Source organism: Cygnus atratus, chromosome 24 (genome assembly GCF_013377495.2).
Source record: "Cygnus atratus isolate AKBS03 ecotype Queensland, Australia chromosome 24, CAtr_DNAZoo_HiC_assembly, whole genome shotgun sequence".
Taxonomy (NCBI): Eukaryota; Metazoa; Chordata; class Aves; order Anseriformes; family Anatidae; genus Cygnus; species Cygnus atratus.
In genome coordinates, this window is record NC_066385.1 from 6,476,275 (window position 1) to 6,502,370 (window position 26,096).

General features: G+C 57.5%; 1 protein-coding gene across 1 annotated transcript; it reads left to right on the forward strand.

Annotated features, from left to right (window-relative positions):
• Positions 1-881: 881 nt before the first annotated feature.
• AHCYL1 (adenosylhomocysteinase like 1) lies at positions 882-26,029 on the forward strand. Its single transcript, XM_035570579.2, has 17 exons — positions 882-1,123; positions 14,609-14,720; positions 15,457-15,600; positions 16,463-16,563; positions 16,814-16,916; positions 17,162-17,256; positions 18,107-18,213; positions 18,296-18,412; positions 18,606-18,669; positions 20,069-20,157; positions 20,752-20,822; positions 21,277-21,371; positions 21,448-21,546; positions 22,118-22,186; positions 23,412-23,490; positions 23,933-24,053; positions 24,177-26,029. The coding sequence occupies exons 1-17, from the start codon at positions 1,016-1,018 to the stop codon at positions 24,181-24,183; spliced, it is 1,581 nt and encodes a 526-aa protein (XP_035426472.1). The 5' UTR covers positions 882-1,015; the 3' UTR covers positions 24,184-26,029.
• Positions 26,030-26,096: the final 67 nt, after the last annotated feature.

A 26,096-nucleotide genomic window follows, 5' to 3' on the forward strand; every position in this document is an offset into this window, starting at 1 on the left:
CCCCAGGGACCCCAGCAGGGCGCAGGACGCGGCCCCCCGGCACCACCGCTGAGCCGGGGGCTGCGGAGCTGCGGGTGCCGGCCCTGAGTGGGGCGTGGGGTCCGGACCCCCCCGGGCCGGGCACCCCCAGGCCCCGCTGGCCGGGGCAGGGGGTACGGGGCTGCTGCTGCTGCCGGGCCCGCCAGGCCAGCCCGCCCCTGCGGCTTTTTCCGGTGGTTTATTTTCCTAATCTATTCCCCCTCTCGTGATTTACTTCTTTATTTTTATTTTTTAAATTTTGATTTAATTGTAATTTTTATTTCTTTTTTTGTGTTATTTCGATTGTTATTATTTCTATTTCTATTTTTATCTTTTTATTATTTAATTGTTATTTTTATTATTTTTATTTCTATCTTTTCTTTTTATTCTTTTTATTCTTTTTATTGTAACTTCATTATTATTGTTATTGATATTCTTATTGTATATTATATATATGTGTATATTGTATATTATTTTTATTATTCTTATTTTTTTTATTTATTTTTATTTTTATTTTTATTTTTATTTTTATTTTTATTTTTATTTATTTTTATTCTCACTGTTACCCTCTCCGTGACCGTGACCGTTGCTGCGGGTGTTACTCCCGCTGGCACTGTCACTGCCCGGCGTCCCGTCCCGCCCCCCCCAGGCTCCCTTCGCCCCCCGCCCTTTGGCTTTGTGCCGCGGTTCGCCCCCTCGCCCCCCCCGCCCCCTCCCGCCCCCCCGCTCCCCGCCGCCGCCGCCAGGGGGCGCCCCCGCGCCGCTCCCGCTCCTCGCCGCGCGCGGCCTCGCTCGCCCGGCGGGTGCGCGCTGACGTCAGCGCGCGCCCACGTCACGGCCGGGCCGCCCCCGGTGCCGAGCGCGGCTCCCGCAGTCCCCGCCGCAGCGCCGGCGCCGGAGCCTCCGCCGCGGGATCGCGCCCCGCGCCCCCGCCCCGCCCCGCGCCCCCGCCCCGCCGTGCCCCGGCCCGGCCCGGCCCGGCCCGCCCCGCCGCAGGATGTCGGTACCGGAGCCCGCCGGCGGCGAGGAGGCGAAGCAGGCCAAGGAGGCGGAGGACGCCGAGAAGTACTCCTTCATGGCCACCGTCACCAAGGCGCCCAAGAAGGTACCGGCACCGGCACCGGCACCGGGGGGCGCAGCCCGGGGGGGGCCGGCGGCAGGCTCCGGGGGCCCGCTCCCGGCACGGGCACCGGGGGCGGGGGCTGCGGGGGGGCCTCGGGGCCGCGCCGCCGGGGCTCCGGTCCCGGCCGCGGGGCGCTCAGCGCCGCCCGGGTCCGCGCGGCCGCGGCCCGAGGTCCCCGCGGGGCCGCGGGCTGGAAGCGGAGCGGGCGCGGGGGCCGCGAAGGCGCCCGGTGCCCGGAGCCGCCCCGTCCCGTCCCGTCCCTCCCGTGCCGTCCCCGGGGCGCGGCCCTGCGGGGGGCTCGTGGCAGCCGCCGGCCCGCGGAGGGGCCGCTGTGGGTCGGCCGCCCCGGAGGCACCGCTGCCTGCCCGGGCCGGGGCCGGGGCCGGGGCCGGCCGCTGGGGGCTGTCCCCGTGCCCGGCCCTCTTTATGCGGGCTGCGGACGGAGCCCGGAGGCAGGAGCGGAGGAGTGCGGGGCTGGGATCTGCCTCCTCCAGGGGAGGCCCGGCGCAGCTCCAGCTCAGGGGCTGTTTTCTCCTTCTTGTTGCTGTTCTCTCCCACCAAGCTGGGAAGTTACCAGCGTGCGGCTGCGGCCGGCTGAGCTGGGAGGAAGAGCGAAGTGTGGATCCTGAAGCATCCTGCAGGGCCGAAATCCACGTAGGGAAAAGAAACGCCCCGTGTGCCTTGGGGGGGGACCGTCCCAGCACCCTGAGAGGCGAGGTTTGCTTGTTCCTGGGGGGTGGGGGGTATTTTTGTTTCCTCGATTTGCTGCTGTACGCACAGGCTCCTTGCACAGTGCGAAGAGCAGCCGTCCGACTGCGGCTGCTGCGGCCTCTCCCAGCTGGGTGCTGATATTAAAGGCGCCCTGAGCAGCACGAGGCATTGCAGGCTGATAACATCAGCAGCCAGCGAGATCTCGGGGAGCGTGCGATGCAGCTGAGGTCAAGGAACAGAACGCTTCGGGCCACTGTTCTCCTTGCCTGGCTAGTTCCTGCAAATAGAGCTCGGTAATGGTGGAGGCGTTGGCAGAAGGATGAAAGGCCGGGACGGGAGAATTGCCCTCCTGAGATAAGACACTGACTGCCTCCAGCTCAAGGCGTTTTCAGATGCCTTCGGAGCAGGATGGCAATTAAACCATTAAAATGCCTTCCAGTTTTAATGCAAGTCAAAGCTGCTTATTGCAGTTCTCAGTGTGGCCTGCGAAGATGAGGGCTGAGAGATGATTTACCTGCATCGAGGTGGGGGATGTCGTGCGTGGCCTCCAGGTTTTTGGGCTCCTTGAGCCTGGGGCTGCAGCTCGCATCAGATGCTCGGAGGTGGGGAGGGTGGCAGTGTGGCCAAGCCGAGCACAGGCTCGGTCTCCTCTGCGTGACCCGCTGCTGAAGGGGTTTTCAGAGAGGAGCCTTGGCTTGTGCTGGTGTTCGGGCAGTGCCAGCGTGCAGCGGGAGGGCTGGTGTGAGCCTGCCCACGTTGCCGTCCCCAGCTTGAGGCCCCTCTCGGACTGAGGGGAGGATCTCGGGCGCAGCTGGAGGCACGTCGGCCCCGGGGATGCTGTGAAGTCTGGGTCTCCCTTGCCATTGGTAACGCTGCCCCGGGCACCGGCGCGAGCCCGAGCAGCGCAGCACACCCAGGGGATCGCTGACGTATTTTTTCCCCTCTTGTCATCGACTTGTTTAAGGTGAAAAAGTGAAACAGCAGGAGGTAAGAGATTAAAAGATTAAATATGATCAACTCTGGATTTAAGTTGGAGCCGCAGCAGTAGCGGTGAGCAGAGCTGTAGCCTTTACGCAGAAATGCGGCTGGTTTTCCTCCAGGGTCTGGGGTTGCCTGGCTCCACTGAAACTCCTTTTTCGCGACTGTTTATGGGAAATTGGTCTGTCAGCGAAATAACACCAGCTTTGGTCAGAGCGAGGCGGTTCCTTGGTGGGGAGTGGTTTAAAGGCAGAGGTGAGTGCTGTTGAGCCTTGTACTTTCTCCAACGTGTGCCTTGATGTTGCAGGGGGATTTGGGGGATGCTGAGGCTTGTGTCTTGCCCAGGTTAAGTGGAAACGGGCACGGGGATGAAGGAGAGCTGGAGGGTAGGGTGCGCTCTTCCAGAGCTCCGTGTGCGCCTGGGCACCTGCTCTTCTCCGCCCCGGGGACCCGCAGGTGCCCTTGGCAGCGGTTTCTTTCCCAGCCTGCATCGGCCGGTTGGCGGAGCCTTAAACTCCTGGCCGTGCTGTGCTGCGGGTGCCCTTGAGCCTGGGGGATGCGGCGCTGTCCTTGGGGCCTGGTGGCAGAGCAGGGGTGGCTCTGTAAGCCCTGGCCCTGTTTGTGTCTGCACCTGATCCGTGCCGTGTCCTTGTCGCGTGGGCCCTTCGCGTGCCTCCCTCCTGTGCGAGTGCAGCCCGCTCCTTCACAGCCGGGTGCGGGCGGATGGACGGACAGACGGACAGGCAGACGCTCCCCCTCTCTGCAGGCAGATCTGCTTATTCACGCAGCTGGAGCGTGAAATGGGCTGCGGCCTCGGATTTGCCCTCGGGGAGGTGAGAGCCGCACGGCAGCCCTGCGCCCCGAGGAGCCGGCGAGCCCGTTGCCGGCCCGCTGGGGTCGGTGCGGTGTCCCTGCGGAGGCTGCGCGGCAGGGGATGCTAACGCACAGCGCCGCAGCTTTGCAGTGGTGCTGAGCCGGAGCCGCGCGGGGGTGGCAGGCGGTGGGAGCAGGGGACGGAGCTGCGAGTGCCTGCAGTCCCCTGGCAGGGCCGGCCGCCATCCCCCGAGCACCCTCTCCGCTGGGGCTTTTTGAGGTCGCCCGCGGAGCTGCTCTCCCGCTGTTGAGCTCCGTCCGACCTTGCTGCGGTCTGCTTCTTGCTGTGCGGCCCCTTCCCGGGGCTGGGTTTTCTGCCCCGTTTCTCTCGGTCCTGACTTGTCTCTGGTCCCTGCTGTCCTGCCGGGGCCAGGTGCTGACAAATTCACCTTCCCCCTCGGTGTGCTGGGGGGACAGGGCTGCCCTTGTGTGTATTGACACAGCTCCTGGAGTCACTCGTTTTTTCTTTAATTTCGTCCCTTAGACTGACTGCTTATAAATCCTTGTCTGCCCTTGTGAGCTTGTCCACGGCTCTGGCCACCACCTCCTCTGCTGGCTGTTTAACCAGACGTGGTGTGCTTGCTTGCGTTTGCTTCCTTGCCCAAACCATCTGCTCGTTCGGTTTCTCATCACCTTCTCCCAGCGGATTTTCCTTCCCACTCTGGGCTGCCCAGGCTGGGGTGCTGCTGGAGGGCTGCCGCTCTGCAGAGACCAGTGCGGTGGATCTGGCCTTTCTCGGGGTGCAGGGAAGCAGCGAGCACGCTGCTGGGTTAGAGGGCTTGGGGCTGATCTGGCTGGACCCCTGGCGAGTGCAAGCCACACGGGTGTTGGGAACCGAGGTGATGTACTTGGTGGTTGCTTGGGGCTGGGAGCAGGCAGGTCACTGGTGGTGCTTCATTAAATGACAGAATCTTTAATTATTTCTGGTAAAGTTGCTCTTTGGGTCCTTTTCGTCGCTCTGACTTTTTGGAGAGTCTCAGTGATGTATGTAAGGGAGGCCTCTGCTTGTGACCCAGCACTTCTGCAGGGTCAGAAAGCGCTTAATTAATTAACATTGAACTGAAGAGCAGGAGGAGAGGAGACTTTCTGGGCTCTGACACAAACCATCTTCAAAGCGATGTCGCAGGGTGAAGCACCTGAAGCGTCTCAAAACAGACGAGTCTTGCTTGTCCGTTCTCCCCCTCCTGCGACGCGCGAGGTGGGTTGGTGCTGGAGGTGGAGGAGGAGGTGCGTGTCCCTTCCCAGTGACACCCGAAAGCAGCTCCTGTCCCCTGACGGCGCGGGCTGCGAGTGTGCGGGCATCGGGGCCGTGTGCCTGAATGGCACTGGGTCTCCCAGCCCCGCCGGGAGCCTCCTTCCCTCTGGACCCTGGGAAGCCTGCTGGCGGCAGGAGGGTGCTGTTTGCCCTTGGCCTCTCCCCAAACGCGCAGTTGCCTTGCGGAAGGACTTGCCTACGCCGGTACTTCCTTCGGGACCCCGTCCGTTTTCACTGTGCGGCTCCCGGCCCCTGCAGATGCCGGAGCCTGCTCTCGTGCTCCCTGCTGGGCCTGGGGTCTCGCTCTGGAAAGCGGCTCCCTGAGGCCGGCCTGGAGGTGCCCCTTGCAGATAAGCAGCCGGCTCAGCGCAGGGCTGTGAGCTGAGGACCCTGCCCACGTCGTTCCTCCCGGGAGCCAGCGTGTTCCTTGTCCCAGGTGTTTGAGCAGTGCTTAGTCAAAGAGATTTGCTCGTATCTGGCCGGGCCTTTTATCACCAGGAGTTTCCTGCGGGCAGCGCCGCTGTTTGCGGAGGGCTTCGCTGCGCTTCCTGCTCGGCCCTCGGGCTGGGGCTGCTGATCTGGGAGCTCTGACCCGCGTCCACCCGGCAGTCGCGGTGACGTTGGGGGCGGCCGGCCCTGAGCCCCTGCCGCTCCCACGGAGCGCGGGCCGCAGAGGACCTCGCGCCAGCGCTGCAGCAGCACGCGGCCTCCCCTTCCCGAGGAGCGCGGGGACGGCCGGGTGGTTCCAATGGGGCTGCTGGGGGGCTCGGGGAGCGGCAGGGAGCCCCCCCCGTCGGGGCGGGAGGTGGGAGCTGGAGCTGTTTGTGCCTTTGGGAGGCCGCCCTGGTTGCCCTGCCGCGTTGGGCTGCTTGAGCTGTGCATTTTAATTACGCTCGGGGATCAATATGGTGGCCTTGGTAACGAGCTTATTGCTGCTGCAGAATCTGTTTACTTCAGGTGGGTGACAGCCAAAGAACTTTGGTGGCCGAGGACACGATGTTCCCGCAAGTCAAACAGGGCGCGCTGTAATCCGGGTGAGGCTCCCCGGCCCTCGGCTGCTCCTGGAGCCCGCCGGCAGGGCCCGCGGGTGCTGCTCGGCTTCGCGGGCCGGGCTTTGGGCGGCTGCTGGTTTACGAGCAGGGTGCGGGCGCGGGGAACGGCTCCTTCCAGCCTCTGCAGGGAGAGGGAAGGCAGGCGGCGTGGAAAGGAGGCTCCTCGGGGCTTTGCCTCGCTGAAGCTTCGCGTTTGGTTCCTGCCTTCCTGATGGCCTGCGGTGTGAGGTTCAACCTACGCCTGCAGTTTTCTCTCTTCTCCTTCACCTCCCTGCAGGGAGCCCCGAATATTACACAGTTTTGCACCATGGGGAGAGGCTTGTGTGCAACCTGGGCAGCTTCTGGAGTGAGAACACCTGGCTTGGAGCTGTCTGCCTCCTGCAGGCAGCGCAGCCCGTGTCTCCGTACGGTTCAGTTTCTTCTCCGAACACTCTCTGCTCTTGCTGTCCCCTCAAGGAGAGCTAGTTCACTTCTTAGCCCTCCTGCAGCCTTTACCTTAACTGAATGAATCCTGTTTGCAGGAGGCGGTCGGCTCTGCCCTGGCACGGTGGGTCGGTGTCCAGGAGGGTGACGTGCGTCCGTCCTGGCAGTGAGCCCTGAGCAGCAAACCGCCTGCGCTGAAGCCTGGTGTTCCTCCCCTGCCTTGCAGCCCCTCCGACCAGGACTTCTCTAAGGCTGAAAGCATCCGTGTGAGTGGGAGGCAGCCCTAGGTGATGCGCTCATGGAAATACCATTGCGAGGAGCCGGTGGGCAGTTGGCCAGGGCAGGGAACACGAGGAAATGGAAGAGCTTGTTCTTACATTTCCATCTGCGTGGCTGTATTTCCCGACTCGCCGGGATGTGCTGCAAATGGGCCGCTTCTGTTTTGATGCAGATTCTGCCAGGCGTTCTTCCCTAGAGCCAAGGCATAGGGATGGAACACCTTTTAAGTGTGGCTGCAGTCAAGGTGGGGTGGTGTTTGCCATATTAACCTCCTGAAAGAGCAAAAAAGGTCTTGAAATACTGGGACTCTGCAGGCCGGTTCTGGGGAAGAAACGGGGGCAGATGGGACACTCACGGTGCAGGGAGCGGGGCGTGAACAGGCTGGTTCGCTCCCCAAGCACACGTGATGATGCCTTAGGGTTAGGGAGAGGTTTGGGGTTTTCTTGTGCTTGGCGACCAGCTGTGGCTAACCCTCGCTCTGGCCTGTGCAGTGGGGCTGGGCGAGCCCTCTGAGAGCGCTTCCTCATGTTCCCGTGGTCTTGGCCAGCTGTGATTGTAGATGAGTTTTGTTTAATTCAAAAATCAGAGTTAATTACAGTTAATTCCCCGTTACACAAACAAGTTTCTGTGGCCTTCAGGCTCTAAAGTGGCCAGGCACCCACCTGGGGCTGTTAGCCCTCCATCTGCCTGCCAGCCCCTGTGAATGACTTAACCCAGCAAGGTGACTCCAGTTAATACCAGTTACCTCGCTGCCCGTACCTGCGGTTTGCCACAGGTGCACAGCTGGGGAGTTGCTGCAGATGTGCTGCCAGGCGGTGAGGCTGTGATGTCTTCACACCCATCACAGCCAGCTCCGAGCGAGAAGCCCGTTGAAGACTTCTCCCGGGCTGTGCTTTCCCTGTTTCCAAGCCTTATCCGTCCTCTGCGTCCCGTGCTCTCTCTGCTGGGGGGGGTGTGAGCTAACTAGCTGACCCAGCAAGCAGAGCAGGTTGGTTTTTGCGCTGCGGGAGGCGATGCTTGCCTGCCTGGGTAGCCACAGCCCCACGCTGCACCGTGCTGGTTTCCTAGCGTTAACCTCTGAAACACCACGGGCGTTCACCGCCCTTAAAGATCGCGGGTATCGGCCCTGTGCAGCTCCTGCTCCGCAGGAGATATCCCTCTGCGTTACGGCGGGAGCGATCCTTTGCCTCGATTCCTGGAGTCCAAGGACCAGGCGCCTTATCTGCTGGGGGAGAGCGCTCGGCTCCTGCCGGAGGGAGCACACCTTTGACCTCGAGGCGTTTATAAGGCAGCAATTACTCCCAGTTACTCTTTAACAGTTGGACACTTAAAATCACATTTACTTTATTTAATCCTGTGTTCTGTTTATTTTTCCCTTAACTAGCAGTCACAGTGATTCAAGTGATGGCTGAAATCTTGTGGCGGTTTCCAGCCTATTAACCTTTGGAACGGGCCCGTTTTGTTCCCGGTGTTTCTTTTCTACCGAGCATTGGGTCTCGTGTGAAAGTTCTTAATTTTCCTCTTGTACTCATGGAAACTTTTTTTTTCCCAGTGCTTTACCCAGCCAGCCCTCGTCTGCCAGTGAAGGATGGAGGCTGGTATTAGGGCTTGGCTGGTTTGCTTTGCCAGGACCTCAGTGCCCTTTATTTCCTTGTCGGGAACGGTGTGAAGGTTTCCAGACAGAGGTCTGGCTGTGGTTCCTGCTCAGGGAGTTGGCTCTGCCTCGCCGGTGGAAAAACCAGCCCCGTGAGCCCTCCTGGAGCCAAAGGCACGGGTCGGAGGGGCACTGGACGTGGCGATGATCCCACCTGGGTCTGCAAAGTCGAGCGGCACCCTTGGGTGGCGAATCTGCCCGGCAGCTCTTTGTGTCAGCGCACTGAAGCACTTTGAGTTGTCCTCTAAGGTTTGGGCTGGGGAGCTGTCACGTCCCCGAGGAGTTGCAGGTGAAGTCCTCCGGTTGTGGAGGCCGTGCCTGGAGCTGAAGCGGGTCCTGCTCGTGCGCGCGATGCCTGTAGCCCGTGCCATGCCCCTGCTTGCTGTCCCTTGGTGCTCTGCCAGGTGTGGGGAGGTTCGGAAGATGCCGGCGTTGATGCGGGGCTGTTCCCTCCTGTGTCCCTGGCCGGCTGTGTGTGGCAGCAGGCGGTGATGGCTGAAGCCCTGGGCATTGCTAACGCACCCCCTGCTTGGGTCTGCCCTGCCTCCTGCTCTGCCTGGGTGCCTCTTGCTGCCGAACTGATTCGAGCTGGCGGTCTGGTTGTGCCATGAGCTTGGCCACAGCCTCCTGCGAACTCGTGCTGTCCCTTGTCTGCTGGCCTTGCGCTGGCTCGCTTGGCCAGAGCTGGGAGGAGATGAAACGGGCTGCTAGTACGGGTCGTGGAGCCAGCTGTACCTCTGAAGCCCTTCTGAAAGCCTCCGCTTGCTGGAGGTTTGGGGCAAGGGATGGCAGGAGGTTGAGGTGGAAGCTGCTTGCTGTGGCTCGCTGGCCCTGATGTCCCCATCCGAGTGCCTGATTTTTCCTCTTCCCTTCAGTCCCTGCAGGATGCTGCAGGCTAGAAATGCCCTCTGGGGCTGGATAACCCTCACAGGGCAGGAACCTGAAAACACCCGTAGCTGCCTTAACGCTTTCTACCCCAAAACCACGTGTCCCGCTGGGTCCTGAGCAGGATCCGTGTCCCCCACGTGCTGGGGGCTGCGGCCAGCCCACGGTGGGTCCATGCCCCTCGTCTAGATGCTGCCGTCCTTTGGGAGGCCGCGGGAACGGGGCTGGGCTAACGCAGCCTGCAAGTAGGGCAGAGTGGGTCTGAGGACAGCGGCAGCGCCGCCTGCTCGGGGCTGCTGCCAGCGATTGGCAGGAGGCTGCGGGTCGCCTCGGGGAGGGCTGTTTGCTCCCCGGTAGGACATTTTGGCCCTCTCCAGACCCCGTGGTTGCAGGAGCGGAGCCCAGAAGAGTGCTGTCCCCTCTCCGGGGAGGTGGCCCAGGCAAACCTGCTGCTCTGCTCTTCTTATTGACCTAGAAAAGAAGAAAAGTCTCATGCTGTTTTTTTTTTTTCCTCCTCTCTCTGTTGGCTGCTGTGTGGCTGAAGAGACCTCAGCCCCTGGGGTGCCTTTTCCCTTCCTTCCTGCTGCATTGACTGAACGTGCTGACTTGCTTCTGAAAATAAGTGAATTTAAACAATTGCTGTTTAGAAATGTCCAAGCTCGCCAGCACGGCAGGACTCGGCTCTGCATGAGAAAACAGTCGCGGCTTCCCTGGGGGAAACCGTGCTGGGGGAATGGGCTTTCTGCAGACAACGAACCCTCAGCAGTAGCCTGGGTGTTTGAAGCTTCCCATCTCCAAGCCTGCAGAACTCAAAAAGCTGCTGATAAAGCCTGTGTGCCTTAGCAGCAGCTGAGCCTAAGTAGTTTTAGGTGGTTTGCTGCTTCTTCCTCATCTTGTTTGGAGCTCAGAGCCTGTTCTTGTCTGCGTTGTTACTGCAGGGCAGAAGTGGCTGCAAGGGCACCTTCCTGTCCCACTGTGGCTGCACCATTGCTCACCTTCTCCCTAAGGAGAGGAAGAAAAGGGGTAAACCCCGTGGCTTCCTTCCCTGGGGTATGGTGGAAGCCTGGCGCTGCTCCCCGGCACGTGTCTGTTCCCCGTGGAGCCTGCGCCTGGGAGAACTGGGTCAGTGCCTGGCCGGCGGCTGGCCTGGAGCTGGCTGATGCCTTTTCAAACCCACGTTCTCTTTCCACAGCCCAAGGCTGTGCAAGGCGCAACTGGGGATGCGTGGCACCGTGCTTCCTCTCTGGAGCTGTTCTGGGCACAGAAAGAGTTTTAAATTAAAAGTGGGGTCATCTTCTGTGATATGGACGTGCCTGGATCATCTGTGCCCATGGTAAATCCATCCGGATTTACGGACTCCTCTGTGGCTCAAAGGCAGGAGGCGCTTTTCGTATTCGATAGGCACCAAAAGCTGCTCTCTTGCCTGGCTGGTGGGGGAGAGCGCGGGATAAACTGCTGAGGGTGGCACCAGTCAGGAGGTGCCGGTTCACTCTGATGTTAGCTGCCCAGATCCTTGAATCTGTCAGCCCTTCCTGTGTTGTAACGATTAGCTGCGGCTACGTATGCTGGGGGCACTTGTGCTGCTGGCTTCACGAGTACCTGGCCAACGAGCCTCTGCTCGGGTGCCTTACGACATCGGGACGAGCCGGTTGTTGAGGCTGACTTTCAGCTTTGCAGTGGTTTCGGGACGCACTGGGCAATGCAGCCAAGCCAGGAGGCTGGCGTTTGCCTCGGGGTGCCTGGCACCTCTCTGGGCCTCCCTTGGGGTGCAGTCCTGCACCGCTGAGGGGGGCGCTCCCTCCTCACCTGCCGCGCCAAGCCGGAGGGGTCCCCGCCCCTGAAAACAGGCGGCCGCTGTTGGGAGTCATCGGTCGGCATGGGAATGGGTACGGACGTGCCAGGTTTCGCAAGGGGAGAAAATGTACTTCAGCCTCGGCGGGGGTGACTGAGAGCCGGCAGCATTCAGCACTGCTGGGCTGAAATTTGGCCAACTGGGGTCGGATCCTACAGGGCTTCTCCCCAAAACCCTGCTGTACCAAGCGAGGAGCTTGGCGCGGGGCTTGGTGCCCACCGGGACCCCGTTCCCATCTGCTGCTGCCCAGCCCGAGTGGGGAAGCGATGCTGACCTGCCCCGGAAAACACACGGGCTCTGTTCTGGGGCGTCCTGTGCAGAGAAATCAGTGCTATGTTGTTTTGTCTCCTTGGTCATGAATTGCTGGGCCGAACGATATTTTCCTTGCTCTCAACCATTGTGCTCCACCCAGCTGGAAAAGCCGCTTCCAGCGGGACGGAGGCTGGGACGCGGTTTGTGAGCGTGCCCCCGCAGCTGGGCATGGAGCCCCTCGCTCCTGCTGCCCCCTTCCCCTGCCAGCCCGGCGTCGTGCAGCTGCCTCCGCAGCCCCCAGCCATTCGTTCGAACTCCTGCGCCATCCACGGGATTAGGAGATTTTCTCCTTTGCTTTAATGCAGCTAGAGAGCCCGGCACGTGGAAGGTAACGCGCTGCACCTGACCGCAGCGCCCGCTGTCCCCCCTCATCTGCCTCTCGGCAGGTTGCCGAGGCTGCGTTAATTTGCGGGGCTCGGAGGGGGTCTGATGTGCAAATTGGGCCTTAGATTTGGGAGCTGCTTGCGATGTTCGGTGATAATTTTAGACAGGGCAGATTTTGTTAAGCTGCAGAGTTGAGATGAGCCCTGGTAAAGCCACGGCGGGGATTACTGTGGGTAATTCAGCGCTTGGTTTCCTTAGCAGTGATTTTTATTCTTCCCTGGATTCTGACTCTGGTTCCAGAACTGCATGCTTCCCCTAAAGTGGGGCTGTGCCCTGGAGCTGGCTCAGCGCCCGCGGCCAGTCCCTGAGGAGGGACCAGAGCCTGAAGGGGCCGGCGGCACGCGGTGGCAGGGAGATCTCGCCTGTCGTGGCAGCGCGGGCACAGCACTTTCACATCCATCCCCACCCTCCTTCCCGTCACGGCCCCGGTGAGCTTTCCTCCAAGAAGCCATCCAGGCCACACAGATGCTGTGCCCCGGCCTGGGGCTCCGATGTCCTGGCGGGGACAGATGTGTGCCTGTGACCTGGGCTGCAGCAGCGAAGCCTGGGTTCTCTGTTGGTTTTCTTCTTTTCCTCCTTTTTTTCTTCTTTACCTCCTAGGTTCACAACTTTCCTGGAAATGTTTCTCTGAGATGGAGAAAATTCCTCAGCTAACACTTTAAGCTGTTTTAATGCCAGCAGCTGTTTTATGGGGCGTGTTTACACCCTCTGGTTTGATGAGCTGCCAGAGGAAGAGTTGGGAAGGACAGGGTGGAAATCTTGCTATGCCGATGTTGCTGTTTTCCCCCTGGAAATGCCCACCAGCAATTTGCCGATGCAGAGTTGACGCGGGCCTTTCTCCGGCTCTCCAGTGGAAGATTGACCCGAGCGACAGACGTCGGAACAGGGTCCAGCGACGCCATTCCTTGCCTGGGGACCTGCACACCAGCTCCAGCCCCGAGGACACTGCCGCTACCTGCCCGACGCTGCTTGCTGGAAGCGTTCCCGAACCTCTTCTCTCCTGGCATCCTGCAGTGTTAGGATGCCCTCGGGTTCCTCCCTCTGCGCTGAGCAGCCTAAAAGGATTGCAAAACCAAACCTGCAAATTCCATTTAGCATTCTTTTTCCTTCCACTAATACAAATTCATGCAATTTGTGTCTGAATCACGCGGCGTCTGCTGGGAAGGCTGCTCTGGGCAGCAGATGCCAGGCTGTTACGTACCCAGTGCAGAGGAGCTGCCTGAAAACCTTTTAGCAGCAGCACCCACAGAAACGCCTGGGACGCTTGTCTGGGAGCGCTGATGGACTTGGCCTGCGGAAAGGGTGTCTTCAGGCTGTCCCTGGAGGAGATGCTGGGTTTGTGTCCTTCACCCGCGTGTCCTCCTGCTAGCTTGGACTGTGCAGTGGGCTTCGCGTCCCTGCTTCCCCTCCTGAGCAGAATACCAGTGCTGCTTTTGGCTCCTCAGCTGGCTTTCTCCAGAAGCTGTCTCCATTTTACAACCCAAATAGCCGTAACAGCGCAGCAGCCGCCCCGTCTCAGGCTCTGCGGATTCTTCCTTTCTGGGACAGATGGTCTCAACTAAATGGCTTCATTCTTCTCCCCATGAAGACTGCTTGCTGCATCAAAGCTTTTGGGGAGCTTTTGGGGTTATTGTGACATGGAAAACCCCTCCTCGAGGCCACTGTGGCTTGTCTCTTCCCATCATCTTGATCTCTTCAGGACTCTTCTCGAGGTCTCCTGGGTCCATAGGGACGCTTTGTTAATCCCACTCCCTGTGATGATGTTTCATCCCTGTTAAGTGGCAAAATTAAATCCTTCAGCAACACGATCAGAGGGAAGAGACCACGCTGGGGGTCTTGGTCAGCAGGCTGGGGGTCTCCTGGCTGGCAGCGTGCCGGGGAGGGGGCATCAGGCTCTATTCCTAATTCCCTTTAATCTGCGCTGTCTTTCTCTTGCAGAAGCAGCAGTAGGGCTTTTGCTGCCTGATCGCACGGCGTGTCAGCAGCAGCAGAGCAGTTTGGGGCTGTTTTTCCCCTGCTTTGATGAGCCTGCTGTAGGTGCCGGAGCCTCGCGTTGCCTCTGGCTGAGCTAGGAAGGAAGGGTGGCTGACTTAGGACTTCTTTTACAATGGAAACATCTGTAACACAGAGGAGATTGAAAGTCAATGCAATGTCAACTGCTTCTTGTTGAAATGTTCTCTCGTTGAGTTTTCCCCCTGCTTTTACTATTGCTTTTGGAAGGATGTGCCATGTTTTTAACCTGCGGGATGCCCTGCTCCTGGGAAGGAGCCCGGAAGCACCAGGGATCTACGTTTCTGCTGGGACCACCCCAGCTTTCTTGCTGCTGCAGCGTTTTCGGGCAGGATCAGGTGGACCTGGCTGGGGCAGGGGCTGCTGGAGCCTGGGCTCCTCTGAGCTGCGCGGGGACCTCTGCCTGCCCAGCGCGTGTCCGGAGGGTTGCACGGTACTTGTGTTGTGTGGGCAGTCAGACCTTTCCTGGAGGAGCGTTGTGAGCCAGAGGAGGGCTGAAGGGGATGTTTCCAGGCCTGCTGGGTGCTTTTTGTTTTGTTCTTTTTCATTAACCTCAGGTGTTAGGTGTCAAATTGGCTTTAACCTTCTGGTGGCAGAGATGGCTGGGCTGAGGAGGTTCAATTTTGGGCATCTGTTCATAGCCACAGATCTGTTCCTCGATCCGTTCGGTACTGCTCATTTCTGTGTCTAGAGCAGTCGGGGTGGACTGAAGGGAGCCCTGGGCCCGTATAGCCTGGCTGATGGCCTGCCGTGAGGAGCACCTGCTGACTTAGCACTTCTCTTCCTTTGCACATCTCAGCAAATCCAGTTTGCAGATGACATGCAGGAGTTCACCAAGTTCCCGACCAAGACTGGCCGCCGGTCCCTGTCCCGCTCCATCTCGCAGTCTTCCACAGACAGCTACAGCTCTGGTAGGTTCTGGGCTCCTCGTGCCTGCGTGGCTGTCCCCCAGGTCGGTGCCAGGGCCACATGCTGCTCGTACCAGGTGTCGGGATGCTCCGTGCTGCTGGGTGGTACTCAGACGTGGAGGGGATAATTCCCAGGCTTTCTGAAGTTCAGACATTGATTTTTTTTTTTTTCCTTTCCTTTTCTCTTGGTCTTCCTCTGTCAAAAGTTTCTTTTTTTTTTTTTCCCTGCGTGCTGAGCGCTGGGTTTTGTAGCAATCCAGCCTGGTGCAGAGCTGTCCCTCTGGCAGTGCCCCGTGCTCTGAGCAGATCTCACAGTACGGTGAGACCGGGCACACGCAGCGTGAGGAAGTCTCTTAGTGAGCTCCAGAAGATGTTGGGGAGGGGGTTATACTATTTGATTGCCTCTTCTCTGGCTATGTGGACTTCATCCATATTCCACAAAGTTGGGTTTTAACTTACCTGCCTTTCAGAGGTTTGTGTTTGGGTAAACCAGCCTTATTCACTCTCATAGTTAAACTTCAGTGCATCACTTGGCTCTGGGTTGTTTTAGAGAATGAGAGTGCAAAATCCCTTATGGGCGTTGGCTTTCCTTGTGAAATTCGTAGTTTGAGCCATGAGCATGTGTGTGCATGAAAGCTGGGAAGCGAAACGGAACAGAAACCTGCCCAAAGGGTGGGTTGGACAGAGGTCCCCAGACGGCCAGGACCTGGGGTGACACGCGCTCCTCTGTTGGCTTTAGCTGCCTCCTACACAGACAGCTCTGATGATGAGGTGTCCCCCCGTGAGAAGCAGCAAACCAACTCCAAAGGCAGCAGCAATTTCTGTGTGAAGAACATCAAGCAGGCAGAGTTTGGACGCCGGGAGATTGAGATCGCCGAGCAGGGTAAGGGAGTGTGGGATGCGAGGGGTTTGTGGGGCTTGTGGCCGGGTCCTGTGCACACCGGGGGCAAGAACTGAGCCGAGGTGATTCCCAAAATTCTCATTATGGCCTTGGATAGCTCGACTGCACTGTCTCCTGCCCACCGCCCCCCCCCCCCCCAATCAGCAGATGATGCGGAGAAGAGCTAGAGACAGTAGCAAACATTAACGATGTGTTGTGTCCATCTTCTAATGACAGCAAGGGCTCTTGTAGGGTTTAATGTCCTGGTGGCTTTGGATGGGAAACCTCAATGGGCAAGGATCTTGCAACGCCTTTGGAGACACTGAAACTGACTGCCCCAACCCCCTCCCTTGGGGCTTGCGGGAAGCCGAGTTACCATTTCCAGCAGGGCTGATTGGGTAACTTTGCTTTCAGGCTCCTTTTAGACACGCTACAAAGCCAGAGAAGGGGAAGACGATACAGGCGCACTTAGAGCAGCTCTTTTGAGATGTGGCAGCACCATTTATGTCTTCTTTATGTGCTTCTCCTCAGTGTAATTCTGCTGCAAGGCTGGTGACTCCTTAGCTGGGGCACACTGGTTACCTGCCATGGGCAGTGCCTGCCCTGCACCCTCTGTTACGTGGTTGGGGGGATGCTGTGTCCTGAATGGCTCTGTCAGATGATGGATGATGCTTATGTCTTGATCCCAGTTTGGACGGAGCAGCCAGACCAGGGATGGGGAGTTTTCTCACTGGCTGTATGACAACTACAGCAAGAGCTGTGGGGCTGGATGTGTCCTGTGAGACCCCTGAGAGGGGAGCAGGTCTGGCAGAGAGGGAGTCCTCTGGAGTAAGCCATCATTAAAACCCCTCTTTTCCTTTTGCAGACATGTCTGCCCTGATTTCACTCAGGAAGCGAGCTCAAGGGGAGAAGCCTTTGGCTGGAGCTAAAATTGTAGGCTGTACACACATTACAGCACAGACTGCGGTGAGCGGCTGCTTGTTTGGGGCATCTGGGGTGGGAGAGACCAGCTTTTCCCTGGAGAGGAAAGTCTCTGAAGTCTCCTAGCCTTGGGGAATTGGTGGAGGCACCTTCACTTTTCTGGTAACCTCTCAGAGAGGTTCTGCTGCCTACGTTTTCCCAGGGCAATGTTTGCTGAAGCCGGTCCTTGGTCAGTTCGGGGCTGCCCACAGCACAAGGCTGTGCTGGTGCTGTGGCTCACCCCGCTGTCCCGCAGGTGCTGATCGAGACGCTGTGTGCGCTGGGAGCGCAGTGCCGCTGGTCTGCCTGTAACATCTACTCCACCCAGAACGAGGTGGCGGCCGCCTTGGCGGAAGCAGGTGAGTACAGCTGAGCCTGGGTGAGCGCAGTCCCTTCCAGTCCCTCTCCTGGCTCCGTGGCCTTATTCTAGGGAAGGGTTGGACCAGATATCTTTTAGGGAGGGGTAAGCAGGTCTGCTCTTGGTGTGGGCTGGGATTTGATCCCTGCGTGGCCCTCCTGTCTGTGGCTTTCCCAAGCTGGCCAAGCAGAAGAGAGCTCTGCCAAACTCAGCGGGTGCCAAGGATACTCCTCTTTCTCCTTCTAGGTGTTGCTGTGTTTGCCTGGAAAGGGGAGTCAGAGGATGACTTCTGGTGGTGCATTGACCGCTGTGTTAACGTAGAAGGCTGGCAGGCCAACATGGTAATGAGCCTTCTTCCAGCCCTTCCTCTGTGGAGCGGTCACTGGGGGCTCCTCACCCTTCCCTTCCTGGGGCTGTTCCTAGGAGCGTGCTGGGGCTGCCTGGGCACCTGCTGGTGTTGCAAAGGCCTCTGAGACCCTGCTAAAGCGGGCATCCTGCAGAACGGCAGCTGGAGCTGGGCTGGGGGCCAAGTGAGGGTTATGGGAGCTGCGGAGGCAGTGTCCAGAGTTGTATAGCCCAATGGCACAGGAGCATCTCCTGCCACAGCTGCCAGTGAGTTGAGAAATCACGGGACCCCTTTCCCCCAAAGGGCAGCCCCATGGGAGCTGCCCCAACTGCCGCTGTCTTGACACAGATCCCGTCTGCAGGGGTCTTTGAGGGAGACCTTTCCCTTGCTGAGAGCCAGTGATGCCTCTCGCTGCCTTGGCTTGGGGTCTGTGATGACTAGTCATGCAAGAGCACGTGGCACAGGGCTGTGACACCTCCTGTAGCCTTTCTTCTTGGCTGTTTGCTTTTGGAGCATGAATGTTGTGTCTTCCTTCTAATCTCAGACTGTTTAGTTAGTGCTGTCTGTGGTCGTGTTTCCAGGCTGCAGAACAATAGTAGGGGCAGAAAACCCTGCTAGGGTTCATCAGCTCCGCACAGTGGGTAAGAAATGCTCCTTTCCAGAGGAGACCCTGAATCACTGGCATCTAGGAGAACCCGGTAGTCCTGGTCCCCAGTCTTCTGCCCAAATAGCCTTCCGTCAGTGCCTGGAGATGCTTTCCATCTCTATCCCCATCCTGTCCCCTGCGAGTGCTGTTCCCAGTGGAAAGACTGACTGCCCCATGCTCTTACTTGCCTGTTCTGTAGATTCTGGATGATGGTGGGGACCTGACCCATTGGGTTTATAAGAAGTATCCCAACATATTCAAGAAGATTCGAGGGATTGTGGAGGAGAGTGTGACTGGTGTGCACAGGTAGGAGGTTTGGGAAGGCTGATCTGAAGATCGCTTATCCAGGTGCTGCTCTCTGCTCTGACCTGGCTCTGTCCTCTTCCAGGCTGTACCAGCTCTCCAAGGCCGGGAAGCTCTGTGTCCCAGCCATGAACGTGAATGACTCTGTCACCAAACAGAAATTCGACAACCTGTATTGCTGCCGGGAATCCATCCTGGATGGGTGAGTCCATCTCTTCTGCCCATCCCCACTTCAACTCCTAATGGTGGATTTGGCTCTGGTTGCCCTCGAGAGGAGATTGTGCTCTTTGCTGCTTCGCCCTCGCTGTGTGTTTGCAGGATCTGGTTTTGGGGCCCCTTGCTGTCAGCGGTGTGCGCCTGACTAATCCCAACACAGGTCTCTCTCTGTCCCCCAGCCTGAAGAGGACCACAGATGTGATGTTTGGAGGAAAGCAAGTGGTGGTTTGTGGCTATGGGGAGGTGAGTTTCATAAGCTTTGAGTCAGCCTCCTGCCCAGCCATCCTTCCCCCAAGCTGTCTCCTGCTCCTTCCCTGCTCAAAGGCCACTCACCTTTGCCTGATATAGGAGATCAGATCGGGTGAGCCATTACGGGGAAAATCTTGCTAGAGCCTACTGGGAGGCTGGAGAACAAGCATCAGATTTCCCAGCTTGCCTGTAGATTAGCTGGGCTGTAAATATGACGGCTGCTGGGAACGCTGGCCTGAATTATAACTACCCATGGGTGCACCCATCTGCTGTCCCTGGACCAAGTTCAGCATCCAGCCTGGCTGTTGCTCTGACTGTGACAGAGGAGGTGGAGGGGCAGGCTGCATCTTGCTGGTCGATAATGTTCTGGCAGGGGGGAATCATACCGCAAACTTGCAAATGATGCTGCCCTGGAAGAGCACGGAGCCGGGAGCTGACACCTTCCCTCCATCTGTGTGCTGTCTGTGTGGGTGTTTATCTTCCTGCGCTGCGAAAGGCCTGGCAGTAGCTGCAAATACTCTTCCCGGCAGGAACATACTGACTAATTTATTTAGACACCAGTGGAACCCAGCTCTGCTTGACCAAGAGGTTGCGCTGACTCTTGCCCAGGCCCTCTAGGGTGCTGTGTGCTTCTCTAGCCGTGTGTCGTGCTGGGACTTGTCATCTCTGGGGCCTGTCCCGAGTTTTACTGGATTTCTGCACATCAAGGGAGCCCTTCCACCCTCAATGGTTTTCCCTTTTGGTGTGGGTTGGAGTCCCAGTTTGTCCTTCCTGGCTATTTTCGGTAATTGAGGTTGGAGCTGGGTGATAAGTGAGGGCGTCTCTGGAGACGTTCCTTACCCAGCAGCACTGAGCTGGCCCAAAAACAGGGCTGAGCACGGGCATGTGGAGACTAGCCAGGTGTTCGTGTGGGTAAGTGGCATGGAGAACAGGGCTTCGCTGGGATGTCCTGTGTAATTCTGTAGTGGAGAGAGAAGGCTAGAGTTGGAGATGCTGTAAGAGGAGCTCTGCTCTCCCACACGCTGATGTGGGAAGCATGGGAAGGAGGATTTGTCCCCCCCATCAATGCAGAACAGCTCTGAATGTCAAAGAAGTCCTTTGGTTTAGGGGGACTGCAGGAAGTACACGCTAATCCATGCTGTGCTGGCTGGGAGCGTGGTGCTTTTGGAAGCTCCTGCTGGCTGTGCTGGGGGGCAGGTGGCCACGAACAGGGAGCTGGGCACATGGTACCCAGCAAGTGGGGCTTCTGCCTTGCTGAGCTGCTCCTGGCGTCAGGCAGATGGGCAGCTGTAGTGCTGCCCAACCTGGGATGTGCTCGGGCTGTTTTGGGGAAGGGATTTCAGTGCTCGGTGTGTCCTGCATTTGGCTTCACACTGGTGCTTTGCCTCTGCAGGTCGGCAAGGGATGCTGTGCTGCTCTGAAAGCCCTGGGAGCGATAGTCTACGTGACAGAGATCGACCCCATCTGTGCTCTCCAGGCCTGGTGAGATGTTAAATGCTGCTTGTGAGCATCTCTTCCTCTGCTCTCTGGCCTCCTTTAAACTCTGACAGAAGCTAAACAGAGCCAGGAGAATCTGTGGCTGGTCTCAGAGAGTGTACATCTTTTTGGGGTGTGATGGGGAAGTACTGGGGCAGTTTCAGGACTGGTTCAGTGGTGGGATATCAGCTGCTAGACACCTGCCTAGCTGGCTTGGGAAGGCTGCTTAAGGGTTCCTGCAGGGCTGACCAAGTGTTTCATTCATCCTCCAGCTCTTACAGCATTTGTGAGAGCAGGTTTGATGCCAGATCCTTTGCACAGCCCTTCCACTTGCATCTGGCATCTCTGGGGGTGTGGAAAGGTAGCCTGGCTGCTGTCGTGAGCGATTCAGAGCTGCTCCAGCAATGTCTGGACACCTAACTGGGCAACCTGCTGTAGGGAACCTGCTTTGGCAGGGGGGTTGGACCCGATGATCTCTTGAGGTCCCTTTCCAACCCCCGCAATTCTGTGCGTCATAGCACTGAGACCCCTCCTGGCCTAAGGCAGAGAGGGACCAGGCTTCTCCTCCTTATCGCGGTTCCTCTCTCTCTTTTTTGCCAGCATGGATGGGTTTCGTGTGGTGAAGCTGAGTGAAGTAATCCGTCAGGTTGACGTCGTCATCACCTGCACAGGTAGGGATGGAGAAGGTCCTGGGTGAGCCTTGAAGCAGGCTGAGAAGGAGCAGTCGTTCCCAAGCAGGTGTCTCAAGGGCTCTGGGGCTGTTGGGGGTGGAGGACAGTTTGTTGCCACGTGTTGCTGATTCTACACCAGCAATAGCTACTCTGTGGGGAGAGCTTTTTGTCTTAACCCCCAGTTTGCTGTTTGATCGTGGTCTTCCCCAGCCCCTGGGATGAGGAACATCAGAGTTCAAAGGTATTTGGGGCTCTCCCAGCACCTGGAGAATTCATAGGACCACAGACCAGCATTCAGCATGTGTTTTTCTGCGGGCAGCCAGGAGGGTGCTCGTCCTGGTTGAGGTCCACTTGATGTTGTCCCAAGCTGGGCTTCTCAGACCCTAGTGCAGGGAAGGAGAAATTTGAGGGTTTATATTGCCATTGCCTTGGGTTCATCTGTGCCCTGCCGCAGGAAACAAGAATGTTGTGACCAGAGAACACCTGGATCGGATGAAAAACAGCTGCATTGTGTGCAACATGGGCCACTCCAACACGGAAATCGATGTGGTGAGTGTGCCTGCTGGCTGCGTCTGCCCTGTGGTCCTCCCACGGTGACTCCAGCCTCTTCCTCCTGCCCCTGCAGACCAGCCTCCGGACCCCCGAGCTGACCTGGGAGCGGGTCCGCTCCCAAGTGGACCACGTCATCTGGCCGGACGGGAAGCGGGTGGTGCTGCTGGCCGAGGTGCGCTGCGAGCTGTGCCGCCACGTTGCTTTGGGCGTCTGCCTGGAAATCACTGCGGGTCGGAGTTTGAAACAGATTTAAGCAGATGGAAAGGTGCTGGGACCCTTGGAACCTAGGAGGAGGTTCAGAGTGCAGGAAAGGGTTACTTGATATTTTTTTTTTCTTGAGGTAAGGGAGGTCTTGTGTACCACATGCAGCCATAGAGTATCTGGTTCATTCTCCTGAGCCAGGAGCCATTGTTGTCAGCCAAGCGCCGTCTGCATCTGGCTTTGACAGGGTTTCCCACGCAGCAAACTGGCTGGGTGTCTCCTCTTACCACTCAAGCTCTACTGGCACTAGGAGGGGCTCCCTGTTTTTAGGGACTGCAAAACCTCCCTGCACCAAAGCTGAGGGGTAGGGTGGAAACTAAGACAGAGTCTGAACAGCCTGGTCACGTGCATGGCCCTTGAATCATTGTCCTGTGGTTGTCCCCTGGCCCAGGGAGGGGGTAGAGGTGAGTCCTATCTCAGTTGATTCAATTTGCCTTGGAGGCAAGTTCAGCTCTCGGCACCCTTCTCCTGCTGTCTCCTAGGGCCGTCTTCTCAACCTGAGCTGCTCCACGGTTCCCACCTTTGTCCTCTCCATCACAGCCACCACTCAGGTCTGTACGCTGGGGGGCTGAGGGGTGCGAGCGGTGGCGGGTGCCTTAAGGGTCTTGTAGGAGCCTCGGGGTGGGGGCGGTTTGGAAGAAGCTGGGAACCCGCAGCGCGTGGGATCGCACTGGCGCCGCAGATGTGGTAGCCACCACCTCTTGGCTGGAACGTGGTTAATGATGGCGTGAACTTACTGCTTGGGTTACAGCTGGGAGATAACTTTTAAATGAGTCAGGCTTTGTTCTGGCAAAGTTCCTGTTGTGCCATAAGCAACTGGAGAGCTCCCTGAGCACAGGTTTAAGCTTACTTCTAAGCAAGGCTTTGTTTTGTCTTTGGACTTCTGCTTTCTATATGACAACAACAAAAACACGTAACCGGAGTGAGTTTTGGAGATCTGGGAGTCAGTGGTTAAAGTGCTCTTGAGCATCATCACCGCCTCAGCTGGGCGGACACTGCTTGTGTCCTGCACTGTTTGCCCTGACTCCACCTTTCCAAAGAAAACGATGATCGAATTTGGCTCCGCTCTGCGATCTGTGCTCAGCGCTGGCCGCATGAGCAGCGTGGTGCCGTGGGCAGCCGAGGCCAGCGCAGCCTTCAGTCTGCAAGTGGTGGGAGGAAATCGCGGGGCTGCAAACACGGGGGGGGACCAACGTCTGGGCAAAAATCACCGCTGTGATCGAGGGGATTGTGCTAATTGTGGGGAATCTTCTTTTCCTCACGCTTGTCTGTGGTGGGGACAGGGGCTGTGTTTTGGACCTCGTTCTCAGCTGCATGAACTGGCCCTCGGGAAGACGCAGTTTTATTTCTGTCAAAGGAGAGGCTGTGGGTTTTGGAGCAATGCCACCAGCTTAAAATGAGCAATCCTTTTATTTCCATGCGATGTGGCAGCCTTACGGTTTCAGGGAATTATAGCTGCTCCCCTTTCCTTCATCCTTGTGTTCTGGTTTTCCCTTGGGCATTAAGCGCCGTGCTGCAAACAGGCTGGGTGGCATCTCATCTCTGACCTCTCTGGTCCTCCCCTGGTGGTGGTAGGGTCCTGGAACCTGAACAGGGATGCACCCTTGGGTAGAAGTACCTCCTTTGGGGCATTTTGGAAATGGTCTCCCCCCTCTCTCAGGCTTCCAAACCCTTATCTCCACTGCTGGGAGCTTTGTGCTGGTTGCAGGTGTTCAGTGCTGCCTGGCTGGTGGCTGTCCCTGACTGTCCCCGGTCTGTCCCCTGTGATCTCTGCAGGCTCTGGCTCTGATTGAGCTTTACAATGCTCCCGAGGGCCGCTACAAGCAGGACGTGTACCTGCTGCCGAAGAAGATGGGTGAGTGAAGAAACTGCTTGCTGTGTCCAGAGCCGCTTTATGCACTGACTTGTCCCCTGACTGATGGGGGGCAGCGGTTTTGGATGTAAGGAGAAATTCAGGTCTGGGTGGAACAAATCTTCCAGCGAGAGGATGAGTTCAGGGAAGCAGCAGCAATCAGCAACCTTGAAACACCTGCACCTTGTTCCCTTTATTTTCTTTAATGTTCTGTGGTGTGCCAGGTGTCCCTTGTCCTGCAGGCTTCCTGCTCGGAGGCTTTCATGTGCTGTTTGGTGCACATCCTGCCCTGCTCGGCACCAGGGCTTGGGCTCAGCTCTGCCACTGGGTTGCCTAATGGTGAATTCGCGGTACTAAACGGCAAGGACAGCCTAGCTAGACCGCTGTGTGTACTCCCCTGCCCTGCTGCGGTGTGATGAGTCCGCTTCCCTCTCCTGCTTCCCAGACGAGTACGTTGCCAGCTTGCACCTGCCTTCATTCGATGCCCACCTGACGGAACTGACGGATGATCAGGCAAAATACCTGGGACTCAACAAAAACGGGCCTTTCAAACCCAACTACTACAGGTCAGTGCTGGCTGGGTGTTGCTGGGGACATCACCTTCCACTGCGAGCTCTGTGACCCCTTTGCAGATGGGAGCCGTGTCCTCAGGTGCTCATGGCCTCACTGTCACCTCCCTTCTCTTCTAGATACTGATGGACCATACCTATGAAGGACCAGACCACACAAGGCAACATTAGAGAGATTATTTTTAAAAATCATTTTATTTTGGCCTACTTTTTTTTTTTAAACCAACAAAGAAACCTGTTTTTACATTTATCAGTGTGATTTTAAGGTCACCTTTTTTTTTTTTTCCTCCTGAGTTTCACCCTTTTATGTGATCACATCTCTGTCTGATCTTGGCAGACAACCTGGGATTTGCTTCCTGCTTTGATGTGGCTGAAGCCACTGGTGGCTCCCAGCCCTGGTTCCCTTTCCTGGTGTGCGAAGGGCAATTAATTCCTGCAGTGGTGTTTTTTTGACCTTTCCAGCCCATGTTAGTCTTGTCCAGGATATCTGCAGATATGGAGATGCTGTTCTACCTTATCTTACATTTTCTTTCTTTGTGTGGATTATCTGCAACTTCTAAATTGCCTTAAAGAGCCCAGTTTTAGCTGCTAGACCTATGCTCCTAGCTCTGCTTGGGAGCAGAGTGGCGCCTGCTGGCCACCTCGTGAATAGGTGACTGTCCCCACCCGGCCAGGGTCCCTGTGCGGAGGTGGCCGCTGGCCTGGGTTTGGCTGGCTGGGTACGGGGGAGTTCACTGTTCCAGGGTGCTAATCTGAATTTGGACGGGGGTCACTCACCCAGCATTATCCTCATCTCTTCTAGTGTTTTTTTTTTTTTTTAGCCAAACTGCACCTTAATTGAGTTTAAAACTTTTTTTTTCCTCTTTTTCCTTTTTGATTCTTAAAAAGATGTTTTAAAGAGGGGAAAAGCACTGGGGATGCGTCTGGCTGCAGAGTTTGGGCACTTGCTGCATCAGAGCGGCCCCATCTCCCAGCAAGCAGTGTGGGTGGTTTTTAAGGGTGTCTGGGTTTTTCTGGGGGGCATTTCACTTTTGTTTCAAGATGAATGCAGAGATGAACCTTCCCCCTGTCCCAGCCTGGGCTCTCTGCACCCTGGACCCCTGCACAAAGCCCTGGGCTCCCCTTTGCTGCCCCATCCCTCGAGCTGGGCTTTCTCAGCTGCCTCCCCTGCCCTCTCATAGTGTTTCAGCTGCTCTCATTGCCTCGTTCTTTCCTTCCCCATCCTTGCCAGTGACAAATATTTCTCTTTTCCATCTCTTGCAGCTAGCCCCAGGACAGGGAAAAGTCCTTGCAACCCAGTGAGGTTTCTCTTAGCTTTTTTTCCTTCCCCAATGCCTCTTTCTTCACCTGGCAAAGGCCAGAGCACAGCGGGAAGGACCCTAGCTCTGGGTTCACTTGTTCCCCTGCTGCCTGTGCAGCCTGCATCGCCCGGTACACAGATAGATGCTGTGGTACCCACGAGAGGGCTGCTCTGGCCGTCCCCTCCCCAGGGACAGGGGATGCTGTTTTAGTGCTGGGTCGTGGGCGCTGCTCATTGTGGAGGGTGTAACGCTCCTTTTCTCTTGGTGGGGACTGGAGGGTGTTTTAAGCGTGGATGGTGTGGCTTTGATCACCCTCTTGTCCCCACCTTCTCCTTTGATTATCCCTCTGCTGGGCCGCGCTTGCCCGGCAGGTGTGTGTGGAGCCCTCTGCTGTCCCTCGGACTTCACAGGGGACTTGGGCTTGGGTCTCTGGGGGCCTGGGCTGGGCCCCCTGCCCTGGGAGCACAGCATCCCCCTCTGTGCCATCCCTCGAGCCCGGGCGTCGGGGCTCCAGCTCTGTATAAGCCATGTTGTGCGGGGCAGCCGGGGCGGCGGTGGCAGCGTCGGGCTGGGAGGGAGAGGTTTATTTTGTATATGAATGATTTTTAATGAATGCAATATTAATCCTTGCAGATGAGCAATAAATCATTAAAGTCTAATTAAACTATTAGGAAAAAGAAAGCGCTCCTCCTGTGGGCCCTTTGTCTGAAGAGCACTCGAATGCAACCCCTTGGGGTCC